This window comes from Drosophila miranda, chromosome XR (assembly GCF_003369915.1).
Source record: "Drosophila miranda strain MSH22 chromosome XR, D.miranda_PacBio2.1, whole genome shotgun sequence".
Taxonomy (NCBI): domain Eukaryota; kingdom Metazoa; phylum Arthropoda; class Insecta; order Diptera; family Drosophilidae; genus Drosophila; species Drosophila miranda.
In genome coordinates, this window is record NC_046674.1 from 1,310,433 (window position 1) to 1,326,798 (window position 16,366).

At 50.3% G+C, this 16,366-nt stretch overlaps 6 protein-coding genes across 11 annotated transcripts; 3 read left to right on the top strand and 3 right to left on the bottom strand.

The window, feature by feature from the left end:
• The first annotated feature begins 878 nt into the window (after positions 1-878).
• LOC108152590 (BAG domain-containing protein Samui) lies at positions 879-6,322 on the top strand. Of its 6 annotated transcripts, none has more exons than XM_017282043.2 (4): positions 880-1,959; positions 3,776-3,887; positions 3,963-5,169; positions 5,236-6,322. In XM_017282043.2, the coding sequence occupies exons 1-4, from the start codon at positions 1,684-1,686 to the stop codon at positions 5,525-5,527; spliced, it is 1,887 nt and encodes a 628-aa protein (XP_017137532.1). In that variant the 5' UTR covers positions 880-1,683; the 3' UTR covers positions 5,528-6,322. The 6 variants fall into 6 exon arrangements, with proteins under 6 accessions (XP_017137530.1, XP_017137531.1, XP_017137532.1 ...); XM_017282044.2 differs by having other exon boundaries at positions 3,779-3,887; XM_017282041.2 differs by having other exon boundaries at positions 879-1,959; positions 3,776-5,169.
• Positions 6,323-9,204, bottom strand: LOC108152591 (drebrin-like protein). The gene is made up of 5 exons (XM_017282047.2): positions 8,510-9,204; positions 7,964-8,415; positions 7,725-7,901; positions 7,188-7,666; positions 6,323-7,133 (listed from the first exon to the last, which is right to left on the bottom strand). Exons 1-5 carry the CDS (start codon positions 8,762-8,764, stop codon positions 6,901-6,903), a joined length of 1,596 nt encoding a protein of 531 aa, XP_017137536.1. The 5' UTR covers positions 8,765-9,204; the 3' UTR covers positions 6,323-6,900.
• Positions 9,205-9,950: 746 nt separating this feature from the next.
• On the top strand, positions 9,951-11,774 carry LOC108151506 (protein suppressor of hairy wing). The gene is made up of 2 exons (XM_017280151.2): positions 9,951-11,468; positions 11,542-11,774. Exon 1 carries the CDS (start codon positions 10,011-10,013, stop codon positions 11,445-11,447), a length of 1,437 nt encoding a protein of 478 aa, XP_017135640.1. The 5' UTR covers positions 9,951-10,010; the 3' UTR covers positions 11,448-11,468; positions 11,542-11,774.
• On the bottom strand, positions 11,460-13,072 carry LOC108151505 (protein-cysteine N-palmitoyltransferase Rasp). The gene has a single exon (XM_017280150.2). The coding sequence runs from the start codon at positions 13,044-13,046 to the stop codon at positions 11,556-11,558; it is 1,491 nt and encodes a 496-aa protein (XP_017135639.1). The 5' UTR covers positions 13,047-13,072; the 3' UTR covers positions 11,460-11,555.
• Positions 13,073-13,164: 92 nt separating this feature from the next.
• Positions 13,165-15,009, bottom strand: LOC108151504. The gene is made up of 2 exons (XM_017280149.2): positions 14,893-15,009; positions 13,165-14,828 (listed from the first exon to the last, which is right to left on the bottom strand). Exons 1-2 carry the CDS (start codon positions 14,893-14,895, stop codon positions 13,272-13,274), a joined length of 1,560 nt encoding a protein of 519 aa, XP_017135638.1. The 5' UTR covers positions 14,896-15,009; the 3' UTR covers positions 13,165-13,271.
• Positions 15,010-15,096: 87 nt separating this feature from the next.
• LOC108151507 (NADH dehydrogenase [ubiquinone] iron-sulfur protein 3, mitochondrial) lies at positions 15,097-16,182 on the top strand. Its single transcript, XM_017280152.2, has 3 exons — positions 15,097-15,234; positions 15,291-15,365; positions 15,431-16,182. Exons 1-3 carry the CDS (start codon positions 15,171-15,173, stop codon positions 16,090-16,092), a joined length of 801 nt encoding a protein of 266 aa, XP_017135641.1. The 5' UTR covers positions 15,097-15,170; the 3' UTR covers positions 16,093-16,182.
• Positions 16,183-16,366: the final 184 nt, after the last annotated feature.

The following is a 16,366-nucleotide window of genomic DNA, read 5'->3' on the forward strand; positions in this document are numbered from 1 at the left end:
GACGCATCGTTCTACAAAAGGCAACAGCGCTAAGTAAACAGTGGTTGACCAGAGAGCAGTATGCAGTAACCAGCTGGCAGTAATCAGCCGATCGTCATATCGGTTGATGGCAGAAGACATTCCGGCGCTGCAAAAAAAAAAGAAGGGAAATAGGGAACGCGCGAAGCGGTACACATACATATGTATGTACATATGTATGTACATATGTATGCATTTATGTACAGAAAGGTCTCGAGTGGGGGAGCAGATCGAGGTAGCGGAGATCGTTAGTCACGAACCCATTGATGGATTGATTGACGATTGAACAACTCCGTTAGTGGGCGACGACAACTGTTTACCCCCGCTGCCGTTGCTGGTGACGCAGTGGATGTGTGCGGCGGCGACGACGGACATGTAGGCGTCGCTCCGGCTTAGTTACACGTTCTAGAAGCCATGCGACTGCGACTGCCATGGAATTCGTCTCTGAGAGCCGCTCTCGGCCAGCTTTTTAGCCCCATCGACGCGTCGTCTCCACGTCCGTCTATTTATAAATCTGATGTGTGTGTATCTTGGGCAACGATCAGTGCAGAAACCAGAGAGCCGAGAGAGAGCGTCAGATGGAGAATGATAGAGAGAGAGAGAGAGAGGGAGAGGCAGTAAAGTGTTTACCTATTTAGGCCTTAACTTGGTGGAGTGGAGAGACGAGACTGAGACACGGAGACACGGAGACAGGTTCGACACATGGCAGAGAAGCCAAGCAAAGCTTACACACACAAACCGCGTGGCAAAACTACACACACGCACACACACACACACACAGAGAGAGAGAGAGAGAGAAAGATAGCAGCCCCAACGCCAGCGACAGCGGGAGCCATTTGCTTTGGGGCCACTAGCAAGCGGCGATGGTGCTCAATCGACGAGCAACTTTGGCAGCGTGAAGAACGGACGACGGCGCAGAGACTACGTGGATATTTGGCTAAATAAACAACAACAAAATCAAAGTGTTTTTTTTCATAGTGTGCATGCGTGTGTGTGTGTGTCGGCGGCAATGTGCAAAAATAAAAAATCTATATATATTTTAAATTGAATATAGAAATACAAAAGCACACACACGGGAGAGGAGTGGAAGGGAGACAAAAGATTGCAGCGGAAATACTAAAAAAGCAAAAAGCGAAAAGTGGAAGTGGAAAAAAGTGTCTGCTTTTGGGTGTATGTGTCTGTGTGTGTGTGTGTGTTAGAAAGTGTGGCCAGAAGTGACATCACACCCGGAGAAGGCGACGCGGGGACAAGAGCATCAGAGTGATTAGCAGGAGCCAGCCGTTGAGAAGTATCAGCAGGAGAAGCGCCCACCAAAGCGGCGAAAATTAACGCGCAACGCAGCGGAACATACGAGAACTAGCAGCGCAGCGCAGCACGCGCCATCGTCGTTGTCGTCGTCGTCGTCGTCGTTCAAGGTGAACCCGCACTCCACTCCATTCCCTCGCACGATCCGAGAGTTGGCTGTCCCGCTTCCAAAAACTATTTTCTGTCGCAGCAACTCTTTCGACAAGCCTCAGAAGTCAGAGCTAAATTCAGAAATATAAAGGAAGAGAACACAGAAATTTTCTTTGCACGCCCGGACTCGAGAACAGTTAGGGTAACGGTTAGGGTAACGGCAACAGCAACGGCAGGGATAACGGTTAAGAAAGCAACTCGGAAACTGAGATGAAGCCAACTGTGATAGCAGCAAATCAAGCCCATGCCCAAGCGCAGGCCAGTGCGGGCGGCAATGGAGGGCCCGGCAACGTGTCGGGCATCAATATACCCATCAATCGGGAGTACGTGAGCGGTGCCCACGGATCCCCGCACCAGCAGCAGCCGCACCCGCAATTCAACAGCAGCACTCTGCCCGGATACGGATCGCCCAGGCAGCGCCCCCCTCACCAGCAGCAGCATCCTCAGCAGCAGGTTCCCACAAATCAACAGCAGCAACATTTTCAGGTGAGTGGACTTCACGGGTCACTCGTGCAGGAGGGGGTGGGGACGGGGTATACGGGGAGACGAGCGGCAGTGAGCGAGCTTCAAGGTTGGCGCCAGGCAAGGTCGCTTGGACATATTCGGATGCGTATCATTGTGATTGTTGTTGTTTCTGTCTGTCTGTTACAGTGAAGCAGCGTCAGAGGGGAACCTCCCATTTAACATGTTGCGAAATCGCATGACAGACATTCTCCACTGCTTCACTGTACTCTGACGTTGCAATTGTTCGATTTTTGCGGATGTACGAATCCTTCACGTTCTCGCATTGCCCTCGGGCGCATTGTAGACTTTCCAAATCGAAAAGCGGTCGCAAACAATGGAAAAATCGGTTGGAGGTTGCGTAAAAGCCCCCCTGTGAGTGGGAGGAGAGGGCGCTCGTCCACAGCTGCTAGATGCACCCACCAAACCGCCAACAAACCAACCAACCCATTGTGGCAGCTGTGGGCACAGTGTGTCAAGTATGTATGCATACACTATTGACCTACTCAGCCTGGGCTGCTGTCTCTGTGCCGCTGCTGTTCTGGCCGTGCAATGTGGGCCTTAGTTGGGGCAAAGAAACGGGAAGTGCTGTCGTGTCAAGCACTCTTCTGTTCTGGGCAGCTCTGCGTATGATTAATGCGGCAACGCGTGCGGAAATTTACCACAGACCCGAGAGTACAGCTGTTTTTTAGTGGCCTAATCTATTGGCCAGCCATCCAATCTATCAAGAACAAAAAGATTTGGCGCTCGATTCGCTGAAAATATTTGAAAATTTCTAGAAGAAAAAAAGCCCAAGCTAATGGACGCGCTGCTTGGCTGCCCGCGCGCTCTATCCCTCTATCCCTCTCTCTCTCTTGTCTCTCTTTGCGCCCATTGCTGGCTCTCTGTTTCTATTTCTCCTGACGTGCTGCTCTCTAGCGAAATACCGACTATTGTGTGTGTGTGTGTGTGTGTGTATGTATGTATGTGTTTTCCTTAGTAGGTGGGCAGCAGCATACACAGTAATACACAATATATAATGACGCTATATATTGATGTACGTTTGTGTAAGCAAGTCAGTTGTCTAATATGAGAGGCGTGGGCGATATTTTTGGGTTGCCCAACCGTTTGGCCAACGCAGAGCAGGGCCCACAACTCTGTGACGTTTCCTCATCCAAACGTCATCAACAAGTTAATGTACCCACAAAAAAGTCCATGCTCACCCGTAAGAGGGTGTGAAAAAGACAGAGTGTCCTTTCAAGTCTCAGTGACAGTTGTTGAGCGAGCAGAGAAGTACAAGAAAGTGTGAGAGAGAGAGCAATAGCTAGAGCTAGACAGAAGCTACGAGAAGCAACGAGAACGCAGGAGAAGATCCGAGAGTGGGCGACAGAGGCTATAAAACGGCTTCTGCGCCAACTGCTCTGCTCATTCATTCACAAGCTGTCGAACCGACCGAGCATTCAGCGAACAAAGACAGTGACAGGCAGAAGTGAAATAAAGTACATTTGTAACAGAACAACAAATAATTGTTAATTGATAAAGCAAACAATAGAGTCAATCCGGAATACGATTGCAAAGGTAAGAGGCGTCGGAGTGGCTCCCCTACCCTCGGGCAGTGCAAACAGCTGTTCGTTCGTGTCGAATCATTGCTGACTGCTCTCCACAAGTGCTCTCGCTGAGTCATGTTGTTATTTATAAACAATTCGCCCACCGAGCCAAACACTACACTTTACACTCTCAACCCAATGCCTCCATTCGCTTTTCGCTTGTCGCTTGTCGCACTTGTTCTCATAACAACTCTCGATCTGATCTGTGATTTCAGCAGCCGACCTTTGGATTTGAACCCGACATGGATATGGACATGGACAACATGTTCCCGCGCTCGCGCCTAGGGCGGATGCACCACGATCCCTTTGCCGGCTTCGGCGACACACGTAAGCGGAGTAGTTTGAACGGTCCCCCCCAAACGAATGCTGACGATGCCTTTTCCTCCCATTTTGACGACGCAGACTTTGGATTCCCCCAGTTCTCGACTATGGGCAGGCGGGGCCGTATGGCTGCCGGTGCCAACAACCACATGGATCACGACGACGACTTCTTCAACCGGCTGCCGTCGGAGTTCCGACAGTACATCCCCGATGGCTTTGGGGCCAGACGCGGTCCAGGACCGGCGACTGGCGTCGTGCCTCCACAGCAGCCGCAGCCGCAGCCGCAGCCGCAGCAGCAGCAGTACCCACAGCAGTACTACCAGCAGGATTACCCTGTGCCGCCACAACAGCAGCAGTTCGTGCCCGTGGCCCCGCAGCAGCAGCAGCAGCAGGTGCCGCAGTCGCCCTCGAAGCGTCTCTGCGATGCGGCCATCCAAACGGAGGACCCTGCCGGCCGCTCCGAGGTGGATTGTGCCGCACCCGTGAACCTCAATCAGCATGGACTGCGCAACACTGTGGACATGGGTGTGAAGAGTGTGGCCGAGCAGGACCAGGCAGCCCGCTCCCACTCTGCCCCTCCGCCAGAGCAACAGCAGCAGAACCTGGTGTACCAACAGCAGCAACAGCAGCGGCCCACTCCACCGCCTGGAGTGCATCAGCCACAATTTGGCACTCAGACCAGTCCACCGGTGCAGGGACAGTACCAGCAGCCGCAGCAACCCCAGCAGCATCCGCCTCAGTTCAAGTCGTACTATGCCCCGCATCAGCAAACGCATCCTCAGCAGAAGCAGCAGACGCCGCCACCTGCCCCACAGACGCCTGGGGGAAGCTTTGTGCGCACTATTCCCATTTTCGTGGAGGGTCGGACTGAGCCCATCATCAATGCCCACAAGGAGATTCCAAACCAGAATGCTCCGCCTAGTGCCCAGGCTCAGGCCCAGGCCCAGGCCCATGCATCTGCCCAGGCTCAGGCCCACTTCTCGCCACAGCAGTCGCGTCCAACGCCACTAAATACTCAGCAGCAGCAGGCGGAGCAACAGGTTCCGGCAGATGGAGCCGCAGGACTGCCACCCCAGACGCCACACACTCTCGATTCGATCAACAAGATTCAGGACATCCAGCGCGACGTGCTCGAGCTGATGACCAAGGTAGAGCAGTTCAAGGGCATGCGGCAGGAGAAGGAGTATGCCTACCTGGACGAGATGCTAACCCGCAATCTACTCAAGCTGGACACCATCGACACAAACGGAAAGGACAGCATTCGTCTAGCCCGCAAAGAAGCCATCAAGTAAGTCCAATTAACTCCTGATATTCCAATTCTACACTGCTAATAAACCGATCCCCACCTTTTCAGATGCATTCAGGCTTCAATCAATGTGCTGGAGGCCAAGGCCGAGGAGAATGCCAGGCTGGCGGCAGGAGTCGAGGCTGGGGGTCCCGTCTCCGAGCAGGTGTCCACAGAGGCTGCTGCAGAGGTGCAAGAGCCGATCACACCACAGCCACAGGATGCTACAAAGATCCAAGAGCCAATCCCTCTGCCTCCGCCACCAAGTGCTGTGGAGGCAGCCGTGGAGGCTCCACCAGCTGCAGCCGAGGCGGCTCAAACCGTCTCATCGACTGAGACAACCACCTCGACGTCCGAATGATGAACAGAGCGCCTCTACAAGGCGACCACCACTTCAAGGCAGCTACGCAAATTAACCAAATTCAAGTGATGATTGGGCGGGAGAGAACGACAGTAGAGAGCAGACGAGTTTTGTTTGGAATTTATCAACGGACAGCGAAAACTTGATTGATTAAACGGCATGTGAAGTGAATGTGCACACACGTATCTTTGATGGTGTTCCATGCACACATACATCCACATACGTACTACACAACACACATACAGCATAAATATAGGCATGCAAATCTCATGTGACATAACAAAGGCACCACCATCCCATAAGCCCATCCTTCACACACCACATGGTACATTTCGTACAACGCATAGATTAGGCTAGTAAGAAATTTGATATTGAAATATTGACTAAAAAGTGCCTGCATCTGCATAGAATTGGGAAGCAAACAAAACGAAAACGATTTAAGCAACGATTCACATTGATAACTCAGTTGCTTGACACTTGAAAGAGCTGATTATGTTTAAGCGATGGAAGATCACGACCGAGTCCACTTTTTATAATCCTTGTACGAGTATCAGACAACTGCGAGTGTGCAAGGTTCCGAAACGGAACGAAACGGAGCAAGCGGAAAGCAGCAGTATGATCTCATACAAATCTACAGCAAATGGAGCTTGCTGGCGCACCGCTTACGTCTTTGCTGCAGTTGAATTGTTACATACACACACACACACACATACACTTATTGAGAACTCTTATGAATAACTATTTATGCTACTAATTAATACGAGAATAAATGTAGATATTGTTGACCATACACAATATTGTTGCACAATTATCAAAGTTTATTATCGAAAGGTTACAAAGGCCTCTCCATCTAAATACATATGTATACAGAGTCCGGGATCACCGGATGGGATGGGATGGGGGATGGGGATGGATATGGATATGGGGATGTTGATGGAGAGGGGGCTTAAATACTGACTAAGTAGTGGTTACACTGTATGCACTCGTATATTAAGAACATTTTAAAAGGACGCAACATGGTTTTGACAATCAAAAGTCAAACAATCATATAATAATAAGTATGTATACACATACACAGATGGGGTCGCATATGTGGCATCGCATCGAGTATATATGTATGTACGCGTTATATAAAGATAAAGTAGTACTATGTAATATATGTATGTAAAAAAAACAGACGTGATGTACGATAGAAATCGCCTTATAGTCGTATTTAGTCATCGTTGAATCTCCTCTAGGTTCTCTCTGTGTTGCATTATTGTTCAAGAGTGGGGATTATATGTTAAGTAGTTCTCTTCCTGTTCCATAAAGTAGGGATGTATGTAGATATCTAGCAAAAAGGTGGCCCAGCTGCTTGGCACTTGGGTCGCTGCTTAGTTGATGATCTCGACATAGTTTGCCGGAAACAGTCCATAGGTTCCATCAGGGCCGAGGCCCTGCCACCATCCCTCATCGATTTGATCGATATGCGTTATGACATCCCCCGGATCGAATGTGATCTCCGACTCGTCGGCTGCCTGATAGTCGTACAGTGCTCGGGCACGCAGTCCCAGATCCCCCAGGCTCTCCTGGCATATGAAGTCGTCCTCGTTAACCAAATCGGTCACTAAAGGAAACGCATTAGTTGGGGAAACATCCTTGAAACACTGCTTCTTCTTACATGTATTCCGTTCCAAAGTGCTAAGGGCGCCCGTCTTGGTCGACTGCGACTGCTGCACTGTGACGGACACTTTGGTGCGCACCTCCTCCTCATCCTGATACACAGCCGTGTCCGTCTCATTGGAAGACGTTGTCTCGTCCGGCGACTGCGACTGGAGCGAGTTGGTTTTACTGTGCGGCGATCGTTTGATGGTCGAGAACTGTTCGCTCTCGTGGGCCAGGGGCAAGTCGTCTACCGGCTGCGTCTCGGCCTCCACCTCGGCTATGGTCGAGACAACTTCAGCGGCCACCGGGGCAGCAGCAACAGCAGCAGCGACTGGGGCAGCAGGCTCTACTTCTACTACTTCTGGCAGTTTGATGGGCGACACATCGCGTGGTGGTGAAGGCACAGAGGCTTCCTGAGGCTGGTTCTGGTTGAACACATTTATTCGCTGGGCAATCGAATTGCGTGCTGGTTTCGCCGGCGGTTGCGTGTTGAGTCTATAAGAGGAGAACGTACTATTATTATAGGAACTATTAAAAAGCAAGGATTTCTCACTTGGATTGCAGTTGACCCTCGCTGGTGTGCTTGGTAAACATGGCCTTGGCAGCGCCGACACGCGAGCCAATCAATTCTCGAGCCTCCTGATTTCGTGCCTGACGCATGCGCTCTGCATCCGTCAAGTTGTTGCCAAATCCTGGTGCGGTTTTCTCGGGGCTCAGCGGTTGCGGGGAGCTAGAAGTACAAATGGGAAAAGTTTTCACCATGATATGGTAACTAATGGTGGCTACAATTACGTTTTGATGGGCACATGCGCCGGCTGGAGCTTGGTGGTGCTGATGACTAGCTTCTCCCGCTCCTTGTGCTCCTTTTCTTCGCGGCTGCGAACCTCCTGCTCGAGCTTCTGCAGCTCCACACGTTTGGCATCCTTCTCTGACTCCAAGCGACGCTGCTCTTCGGCCTCTTCTTTTTTCCAAAAGTCCTGCATAACGCTGGCATTGAGCTCCTTGGTTGGGATAACGCGCGTGTAGTTTGTTCCCACCGGCGCCTTCTGCTCTTCCATAGTGCCGCGTGGCTCCTTGAAGCTGTAGGCAGAGCTGACGGCGCTCAGTTTCTTCAGTAGGCGCTCCAGGTCGATGTCATCCTCATTCCGGGCGTTGATTGTCAGGTGGGCACCGGAAAAAAGATTACTGACGTCTCGTATGTGGTTGGCGCAGGTGCCCTTGCGTAGCACAGGTGCGCCTTCACCCTTCAACATAAAAAGCAACAACAAAGCCAGCCGGTAAGAGTTTAGATAAGCGTCTGGTGATAAGATTGGCGATGGGAAGGGGGTCCTGACTCACCTGCCAGTTGATGAGTAAGTACTTATTCAGGCCGGTTTTTGGATCTTCAATACGCACAAAGGCGTACATGATCTTGCCACTGTTGAGGTCCTCGCTCAGCTCCTCCACACCGCCGTCTCCGGAGCCAACGAGCTTCAATTCGTTGGTCTGGCCCTCGTAGCCGAACAGGGACCAATTGGTGTCACTCTTGTCGTTCAGCACATCCTTCCAGGCGGCCACGATTTGCGAGCGATTCTTCTCGAAGCTGATGGCCATGGTGTGGGGTTGCCAATGACCTTGAACAAAGAGATCTCGGCCAGCTTTCACTGGTTCACCTTATTTGGATGCCTGTGCACGCGTCTTCGCCCAACGTCGCTCGAGTGAAAGCCAACGCCCGCAATGACTCCAACTCTGGCTTCGGAGTGGCTTAGGTTTTAATTAAATGCACAACTGCAGCCGACTCTCTCGCACACACACAATAAACAGCATAGGATAGCGGCTGATTGATTTTCCAGTCTCCGTCTCTTCGAATGTCCAGCGGCGGGATGGTCGTGGCTCCTGTCACTGATCTTCAATTCACACGTGCATCAGTTATTAAAAGTAACGGCTGGGCAGCGTTTTCATTTGATTTGGCCTGTTTTAAATGGACTTTTAAATTAGCTCGCTCTCCTACAACAGTTTTTTGCAAGTCGAACAACAAAACAGCAAACTGTGTGCAGTGTGACCGCCGATCGATACAGTACGGTCCGATACTCAGAAATATACCGAAACATACCGTCTCATTTAAAAAATATACCGTAAATATACTGACGAATTATTCGTATTCAAGCTACATCATATTCCTCGTTTTGGATATTCAGTTGAAATTTACTAGCTGGCTAGAATCCTGAGCTCTGAACTCACAATTTTGTCCCATTGCTACATTACTTTTCTACAAGACTGGTTAATTCTAAGCTCTCATCTTGATTGTATTGTCTATGAAATAAGGTTTAAACAAAAAAGGTCAACAACAATTTCCACACAATTAATTTCCTTACATTGTAACTACACAGCAACTACATATTATTACATATTTGCTACATGTTAACTACATTTTTATGTAAATACTAAAAACGACACCTGGAGGGTAAACATTTTTGGCCGGTTGTTTTTCATATAGCCCCCATGGAAGCACCAGTGTGAAAAACACCATTGGTGGGTGTCAAACATACACTTTTTGACATGACTCTTTTCCGACATTTTTGAAAAAATTGAGATTTTGATGGCAAACGATCAGGATGTCGATGTCTGTTGGTATTTGCATGAACTATGGACTAATGAAACGTGGCGGCGAGCTTTTGTCAGAGTGACATTCAAACATTTACACTTTGCGTGTAACTTACATGTCCTTACCTACATGTTACATGGTGGCTAACTACACAAAGAGTGACCATACTAAGTTACCGGAAAAATGCATGAAACAGATTTTTACGTGAATTCTACATGAAGGCAATCAAATAATAAAAAAAACAATGAATTGGAAATGGAATGTTCCAAGGACATAAACAATATAAAATATACGCCAAACATTTCGGAGCTGCTGCCGGAACGCGAGTACCGATGTGAAAAATGTGGCGACCAGGTGTTCAGCAACCACAGCCACTACCAGCTTCATCTGCGGCAGAGGCACAAAGTGGTCATTTCTAAGCCAAACTTTTCTGCATTCCACTGTCCAGTGGAACGATGTCGGTACCATGCCTCTGCAATCGCTCGAGTGGAAGGCAGAAGCTTTTCCAGCCTGCGCCTGGTCCGGCAGCACTTTCAAAAGATCCACCTTGCCAAAAACCACAAATGTCCGCTCTGCGGCGAAAAGTTTCTGCTCCAACGAGACCTGGACAGGCACAAATGCTTGGCGCACATATGTAACGCTTGCGGGCTAACATATAGCAGCGCCGCTGGTCTGAGAACCCACATGCGACGCAAGAATCATCTGTTGGATAAAAATGACGGGAAGGTAGCAATACCTGCCCTCAGAACGTGGCAGAAGTTGCAGGAAATCACCGTCACCACTAATGAAAATCTACCTACAATTCCCGCAATGCCCCTCACTCCGGAGAGCTCCACGGAGGCAGCAGAACCAGAGCAAACATACGCTTGGTATTTGCCACCCATAGACGTTCAATGTGTGCTGCAGCTCCCGCAGGATTCGCAGAGAGAGAAGCTGGATACGGAAACTCAAACGGAATTCGAAGATCAAAATGAGATACTAGTGCCTCCACTGCGCAACATAGAAACCCAAACGCCAGACGACAACTGGGATCAGGGAACCATAGCCGAGATGACGATGGTCACGGCAACGGCAACGGTAGTGCAGGAAACCCAAACGCCGGAAGACAATTGGTATCAGGGAACGTTGGCCGAAATGACGACGGAATTAAATTCGGAACTGCCGGTGCAGGCACACACGGCTGCCACTTCAGTTGGTCACATCGAAACCCAAACGCCAGACGACAACTGGGATCAGGAAACAATGACAATGGTAGTGCAGGAAACCCAGACACCAGACGACAACTGGGATCCAGAAACGATGATCGAGATGACGCAGGAGCAGGAACAGACTGCCGCCACTTCTGTGGGCCACATAGAGACCCAAACGCCAGCCGAAAACTGGGATCAAGTGCAGCAACACACTGCGTCCACTTCAGTCGGTGACGGTTTTCCCTCCTATCCCGATAACGAGCCTATGTTTGGCGCTCAGACTTCGGCCAACATGTACACCCAGACCTGTGATGATTTATTCGAGGAGCTGGGACTATCTCACATACAGACCCAGACCCATTGGCCGGACGATGGACTTTACAACACACAGCATACGCAAACCTGCGACGAAATGCTTGACGAGCTGCTGGAGAACTTTACTTCCACATATACACAGACCCGATGGCTGGACTGGCAGGAGAACGAAGATAACGACAGATGAGCCAAGGTGTCATTAAATATGGTATATTCCATGAATATATAGAAGTTTTATTACATAATATTGTCAACCTTTTCTTTACGTCTACTGCAAGCAGGCGTGTCTCTGGAATCAAGTGGTTTTTGGCTTTAACTTGGCCAAGAGCAGCTCTGAGCATTGGAAGAAGCAGTAGCTGCAAAAGCAGAGCGCCATATAGTTACCCACTCCACTTAAGTAGGCGCCGCGCATCAGAAAGTCGCCAATTTCCTGTCCCCCAATGAAGTACACATTCGAAAAGGCAGCCGGAATAAATAGCTGGGTGGCCAGCATGGCATGCAGTCTCTGAGCCCCGACAGGGCCCAAGTGTCTAAGCGTCCAGGTCTGGTAGGTGGGCATGGAAATCAGCGACTTGTAGAGCTTCTCCGCGGCAAGGCAGAGGAAGTTGAGTATGCTCCAGATGAGTACATAGGTGTAGCAGCCATGCCAAACGAAGACAAACGCAAAAGTCAGGGCAGTGGCACAAAATTTTCTCGCAGGCGAGGAGTGCTTGCCACACAGCTCTGCATAGATGTGCTTGAAAAGGAACTCGTAGAGCCCCTCATCAAAGTACTTCCACATGTCCGAGTAGAAGTGTATGCGTCCAATGCAGCGGGGACGACTGGGCGCCGGAATCCCATCGTGCACCGCAAAGGCGATCCCCAGGCCATAGGTGACCACGTAGTAAAGGAAGAAGAACTGTCCCATGAAATAGCCGGCAGAGTGCTGCCAGAAAACAGAGTCCATCATGGCCACCATACGGACATCCCTCGCCATGTAGTGTATGTAGAAGTAGTGGAGTCCGCACTGCATCAGTAGCCACCAGATAGCGCTGCGTCCCACGGCGCAAATAAATCCCAGCCAATTCCGTGGCGCTCCCTGTCCCTGGCGACGAGCTGCGAATCGCTGGTAGCTGATGATGGGCCCGTAGGTTAGGCATGGAAAGTACATGGCATAGCCCAGATACTGGATAAAGTCGTAGCTTGACGTTTTCACGTCCTTCTGTGCGCTAAATTTCGACAGGGCAAAGCTGCAGCCGCGCAGCAAACTCCAAGAAAGAGTAACTATCACCATTACATACTCCGTATAGCCAACGCGGTCAATCCACCACGTGTTGTTCTTCATCACATTGATCCACAGGATCCAGCCGGCGGAGAGGAGCCACACCAGGCGCTTGGAGCCGGTCAACGACACCAGAAAATAGCTGGCGACCAGCAGAACCAGCACCGCCAGCGATGTCCAATGGAGATTAAGGCCCAGTGCCAAGGCACAAACGGCAGCGTATCCATGGCACAGCAGGCGTGGCCACTTCCAGTTAAGCACTCCATTCACAATCGCATGCAACAAGTAGAAGGGCCAGAACTTTGCGATAAAGTCCCCAAAGTTCTCCAGCTCGTCGTTGCTGTCATCGCGGCGACGCCGCAGGAATGGGAGCAGGTTCCAGCCATCCGAGAACTGAAACTGAGCCTCCTTAACGATGTGGTCGCGCAGCTCATAGATTTTGTACAGTCCAACAACAATATAAGCTATATAAACACCGAAATAAACAAATATTTCGCACCTGCTCAGCAACCCGGCATTTGGCATTTTGTACTTTGCAATCGATAGTCTGCCGATAGTATAACAAACCGATATAATTTTACGCGCCAAATTTGGACATTTTTAAGGCAGATGACATGGCCGCTAGAAAAATCAAAGGCAAGCGTTGTTTAGGTCGAGGGATTTAATGATAAGACTTATTAGGAATCTTAACTTAACTGGTAAGTAGCCTAATTGTACGAGTAGATTCTAAAACGTTAGCTAACTCTATATCTAGTTCAGTATCTCCTCATCATAGTCATCCTGTTCCTCCTTCTTTACCTTTCTTTCCGAGGCGGACATGCGGCGCTGAAGGTGCCGCCAGAGTGTGCTCTTGGGTATCTCGAACAGATTCGCCGCATGGTTCTGCGACATTCCCTCAATCATGCAGGCATGGACGGCCTTGGCCAGTTTCTCGCGAAGCTCGTCCTTGGGGGTAGTGTCACGGCGGCGGCAAGCCACAAACTTAGGCAGGCGACCCTGCGCCGCCAGTCGAACTTTGTGTCGATGTAGGGTTGACATGGGTATCCCCAGATCCTGGCTGATGTTCTTCAACGAGTCGCCGACTTTAAGTCTTTCGTACGCTTCAGACAATGATGGTCTCTCGCGGTTACTTCGCATATACGCGGGGTTGGTGCGCACACGACGCCACAAAACCGTCTTCGAAATGTCATAGCGATCGGCAGCCTTTTGCAGACTCAGTCCCTCGAGTATCACGGCGTCGGCCGCGAGATCCAGGGCATCGTTAATGTCATCTTTTCCTTCTGCTTTGAGGGTGAGAAACTGCTCCTGCTGTTGCTGTTGCCTCGGCGGCGTTCGCTTCATAATCTTCGTTCGATTGGGGCGTCTACCTTTCGGCTTGGCCACAGCCAGTTTGCGCGGTTTCACTTCCAGCAGCTCCTCATCTACCAGATCCTCGTGCATTTCATCGTCGTCCAAATCGGCATCCGCTCCCATCTCAGTCAAGGGATCTGAGGGATATTCCTCCTCGAGTATTTGTGTTTCGGGCTCCTCTATGGGGGTATCACCATCAGCTTCCGCGTCATCTTCCGCCATATCCACATCGCCGCGACTGGTGGCATTTTCAGAGGTCTCCAGCTTGGACAAACTGGACGCCGACTGTGTGATTGTAAATGCTCCCGTATTCTCTGTTAGAATAAACTGATTGCCATTCGAGTGGCCGCTCATGTGCTCAATGGAGTACGTGATCTTTGGCGTCTCGTTGTACACATCGAGAAAATCCAGCGGACGGCTGGTGTGTGTTGGCTGATGCGGCTGTTCTTCCGGCAAGACTGCGTTTGCCACAGCCATCTGTGTCTGTCCCTCTTCCTCCTCCTCCTCTTCTTCAATCAGCTCGGCTTGAGCGATTTGCAGGCCGCTGATTGATTTAGCTGCCTCCACCGCCAAAGCGCTAGCGCCTACGTCCACATTAGAGGCGGCATTGCACTCGAAGCTAATGGCGGATTTGATGCCCAATAGGTTGATAGCCTCTAAAAACTCGCTGAGCAGCACCGACGGCAGGGCTGTTTCGCCCATATAGATGAACGACAACATGCTTTCCAGCAGCTCGCCTCGGACATCGGGCAGCACTATGGTGGCCTCAAAGCCCGGCGGAACATCCACCAAGAGATTCCGCATCAGGTCGCTGCATGTGCTGAGCACGAAGGAATGGGCGCGTACACTGAAGCCGTCTTTGGCGGCCAGCACAACCTCGCATGTTTGGATATCGTTGCGCAGAGAGCGTTGTAGGTCCATTATTGTGGACGAGTGCCCCATCCATTTCAGGTGATTCTAGACCGATTTCATTGACAATTAATTGATTTCAAAAACATAAACAATGCAGTGTTCTAATTACCATTTTGGTTTGTTGTGTTTCACTTCCAATGTAACGCCTTATGTTTTTAATTTTAGTTTCAATTGCAATTCCAGCAAAACGAGCAAAAGAACGCGACGACGCGATTAAATTAAAATTTTACATCAGGGTGACCGTTTATATATCGTATATTAATACTTTTCGGTATATTTTTACGTCGAAATCGAGCTGAGCGGTCACACTGGCAACAACTGTATTTGTTATTACATAAAGTGTCAGAAAGTGCAAATTGTTAAATTAAAAACGAGCAATTCGTGCTAATGGCAGCAATAATTAGGACTCTGGGTGCCAGAGCTGCTGTCGCCGTTTTGGCGACCAAGCATGGTAAGTAGCCACAGCTAAACCACATCCAGAACTAATTGATTTTTGTCCCCTTAAAGTTCTGCCCGCTGCTGGCACAGCTGCTCTTCGTTTCGCCAGCACGGCGCCCGTTGACGCCAAAAAACCAGAGAAACGTGAGTACACTTTGGTTTGCCATGGTTTGACAAGGTCTTAAACTTAAACTCCCCCATATATGCAGCCACTGTGCGAAAGCCGGATGCAGCCGCTCGCACCAGTCTCTCTGATTTCGGACGCTACGTTGCCGAGTGCTTGCCCAAGTATGTGCAGAAGGTCCAGCTGACCGCCGGCGATGAGCTGGAAGTGCTGATTGCCCCTGAAGGCGTGGTGCCCGTGCTGCAGTTCCTGAAGGACCACCACCAGGCACAGTTCACCAATCTGATCGACATTGCCGGCATGGATGTGCCCTGCCGCAAGCATCGCTTCGAGGTCATTTACAACCTCCTGTCGCTCCGCTACAACGCCCGTATTCGCGTGAAGACCTACACCGATGAGCTGACCCCCTTGGACTCTGCCTGCGAGGTGCACAAGGCTGCCAACTGGTACGAGCGTGAAATTTGGGACATGTATGGCGTGTTCTTTGCCAACCACCCCGACTTGCGTCGCATTCTCACCGACTACGGCTTCGAGGGCCATCCCCAGCGCCGCGACTTCCCCCTGTCCGGTTACGTGGAGTTGCGCTACGATGATGAGAAGAAACGCGTTGTCTGCGAGCCCCTGGAGTTGGCGCAAGAGTTCCGGAAGTTTGATTTGTCGGCCCCCTGGGAGCAGTTCCCCAATTTCCGCAATGCTAATCCCCCCGCTGAGGTGGTGCCCCCACAGGCCCAGCCAGCCAAGAAGTAGTCTCCCAATGCGGTTTGTTAAATGGTAATTAGAGGAAGCCTTAATAAAACGAAATAAATAAAATACATACGTATGTAATACAAAAAGGAACAATTCGACTATTTTTTGATGATCATAATAGGGGGCGGGCCCCATGTATAGATGAAATTCCTTCGCGCGGGGATCAGGACTGCAGGAAAATCTCTTATCCAATAGTCAGATAAGAAAGGCAGGCCAGTTGGTCTGTTGGCTGTTTCCATATTTAAATGGCACAGTATCACAGCAAGGGAAGAGA

Bases quoted from the DNA above. Each gene is read 5' to 3' on its own strand.
- LOC108152590 (XM_017282041.2), top strand. From the start codon at position 1,684: ATGAAGCCAACTGTGATAGCAGCAAATCAAGCCCATGCCCAAGCGCAG. The intron at 1,960-3,775 runs GTGAGTGGACTT...CTGTGATTTCAG, and splicing joins AACAGCAGCAACATTTTCAG to CAGCCGACCTTTGGATTTGA. The intron at 5,170-5,235 runs GTAAGTCCAATT...CCACCTTTTCAG, and splicing joins GCCCGCAAAGAAGCCATCAA to ATGCATTCAGGCTTCAATCA.
- LOC108152591 (XM_017282047.2), bottom strand. From the start codon at position 8,764: ATGGCCATCAGCTTCGAGAAGAATCGCTCGCAAATCGTGGCCGCCTGG. The intron at 8,416-8,509 runs GTGAGTCAGGAC...TTTATGTTGAAG, and splicing joins ACTTACTCATCAACTGGCAG to GGTGAAGGCGCACCTGTGCT. The intron at 7,667-7,724 runs GTGAGAAATCCT...CTCCTCTTATAG, and splicing joins GAGGGTCAACTGCAATCCAA to ACTCAACACGCAACCGCCGG.
- LOC108151506 (XM_017280151.2), top strand. From the start codon at position 10,011: ATGGAATGTTCCAAGGACATAAACAATATAAAATATACGCCAAACATT.
- LOC108151505 (XM_017280150.2), bottom strand. From the start codon at position 13,046: ATGCCAAATGCCGGGTTGCTGAGCAGGTGCGAAATATTTGTTTATTTC.
- LOC108151507 (XM_017280152.2), top strand. From the start codon at position 15,171: ATGGCAGCAATAATTAGGACTCTGGGTGCCAGAGCTGCTGTCGCCGTT. The intron at 15,235-15,290 runs GTAAGTAGCCAC...GTCCCCTTAAAG, and splicing joins CGTTTTGGCGACCAAGCATG to TTCTGCCCGCTGCTGGCACA. The intron at 15,366-15,430 runs GTGAGTACACTT...CCATATATGCAG, and splicing joins CGCCAAAAAACCAGAGAAAC to CCACTGTGCGAAAGCCGGAT.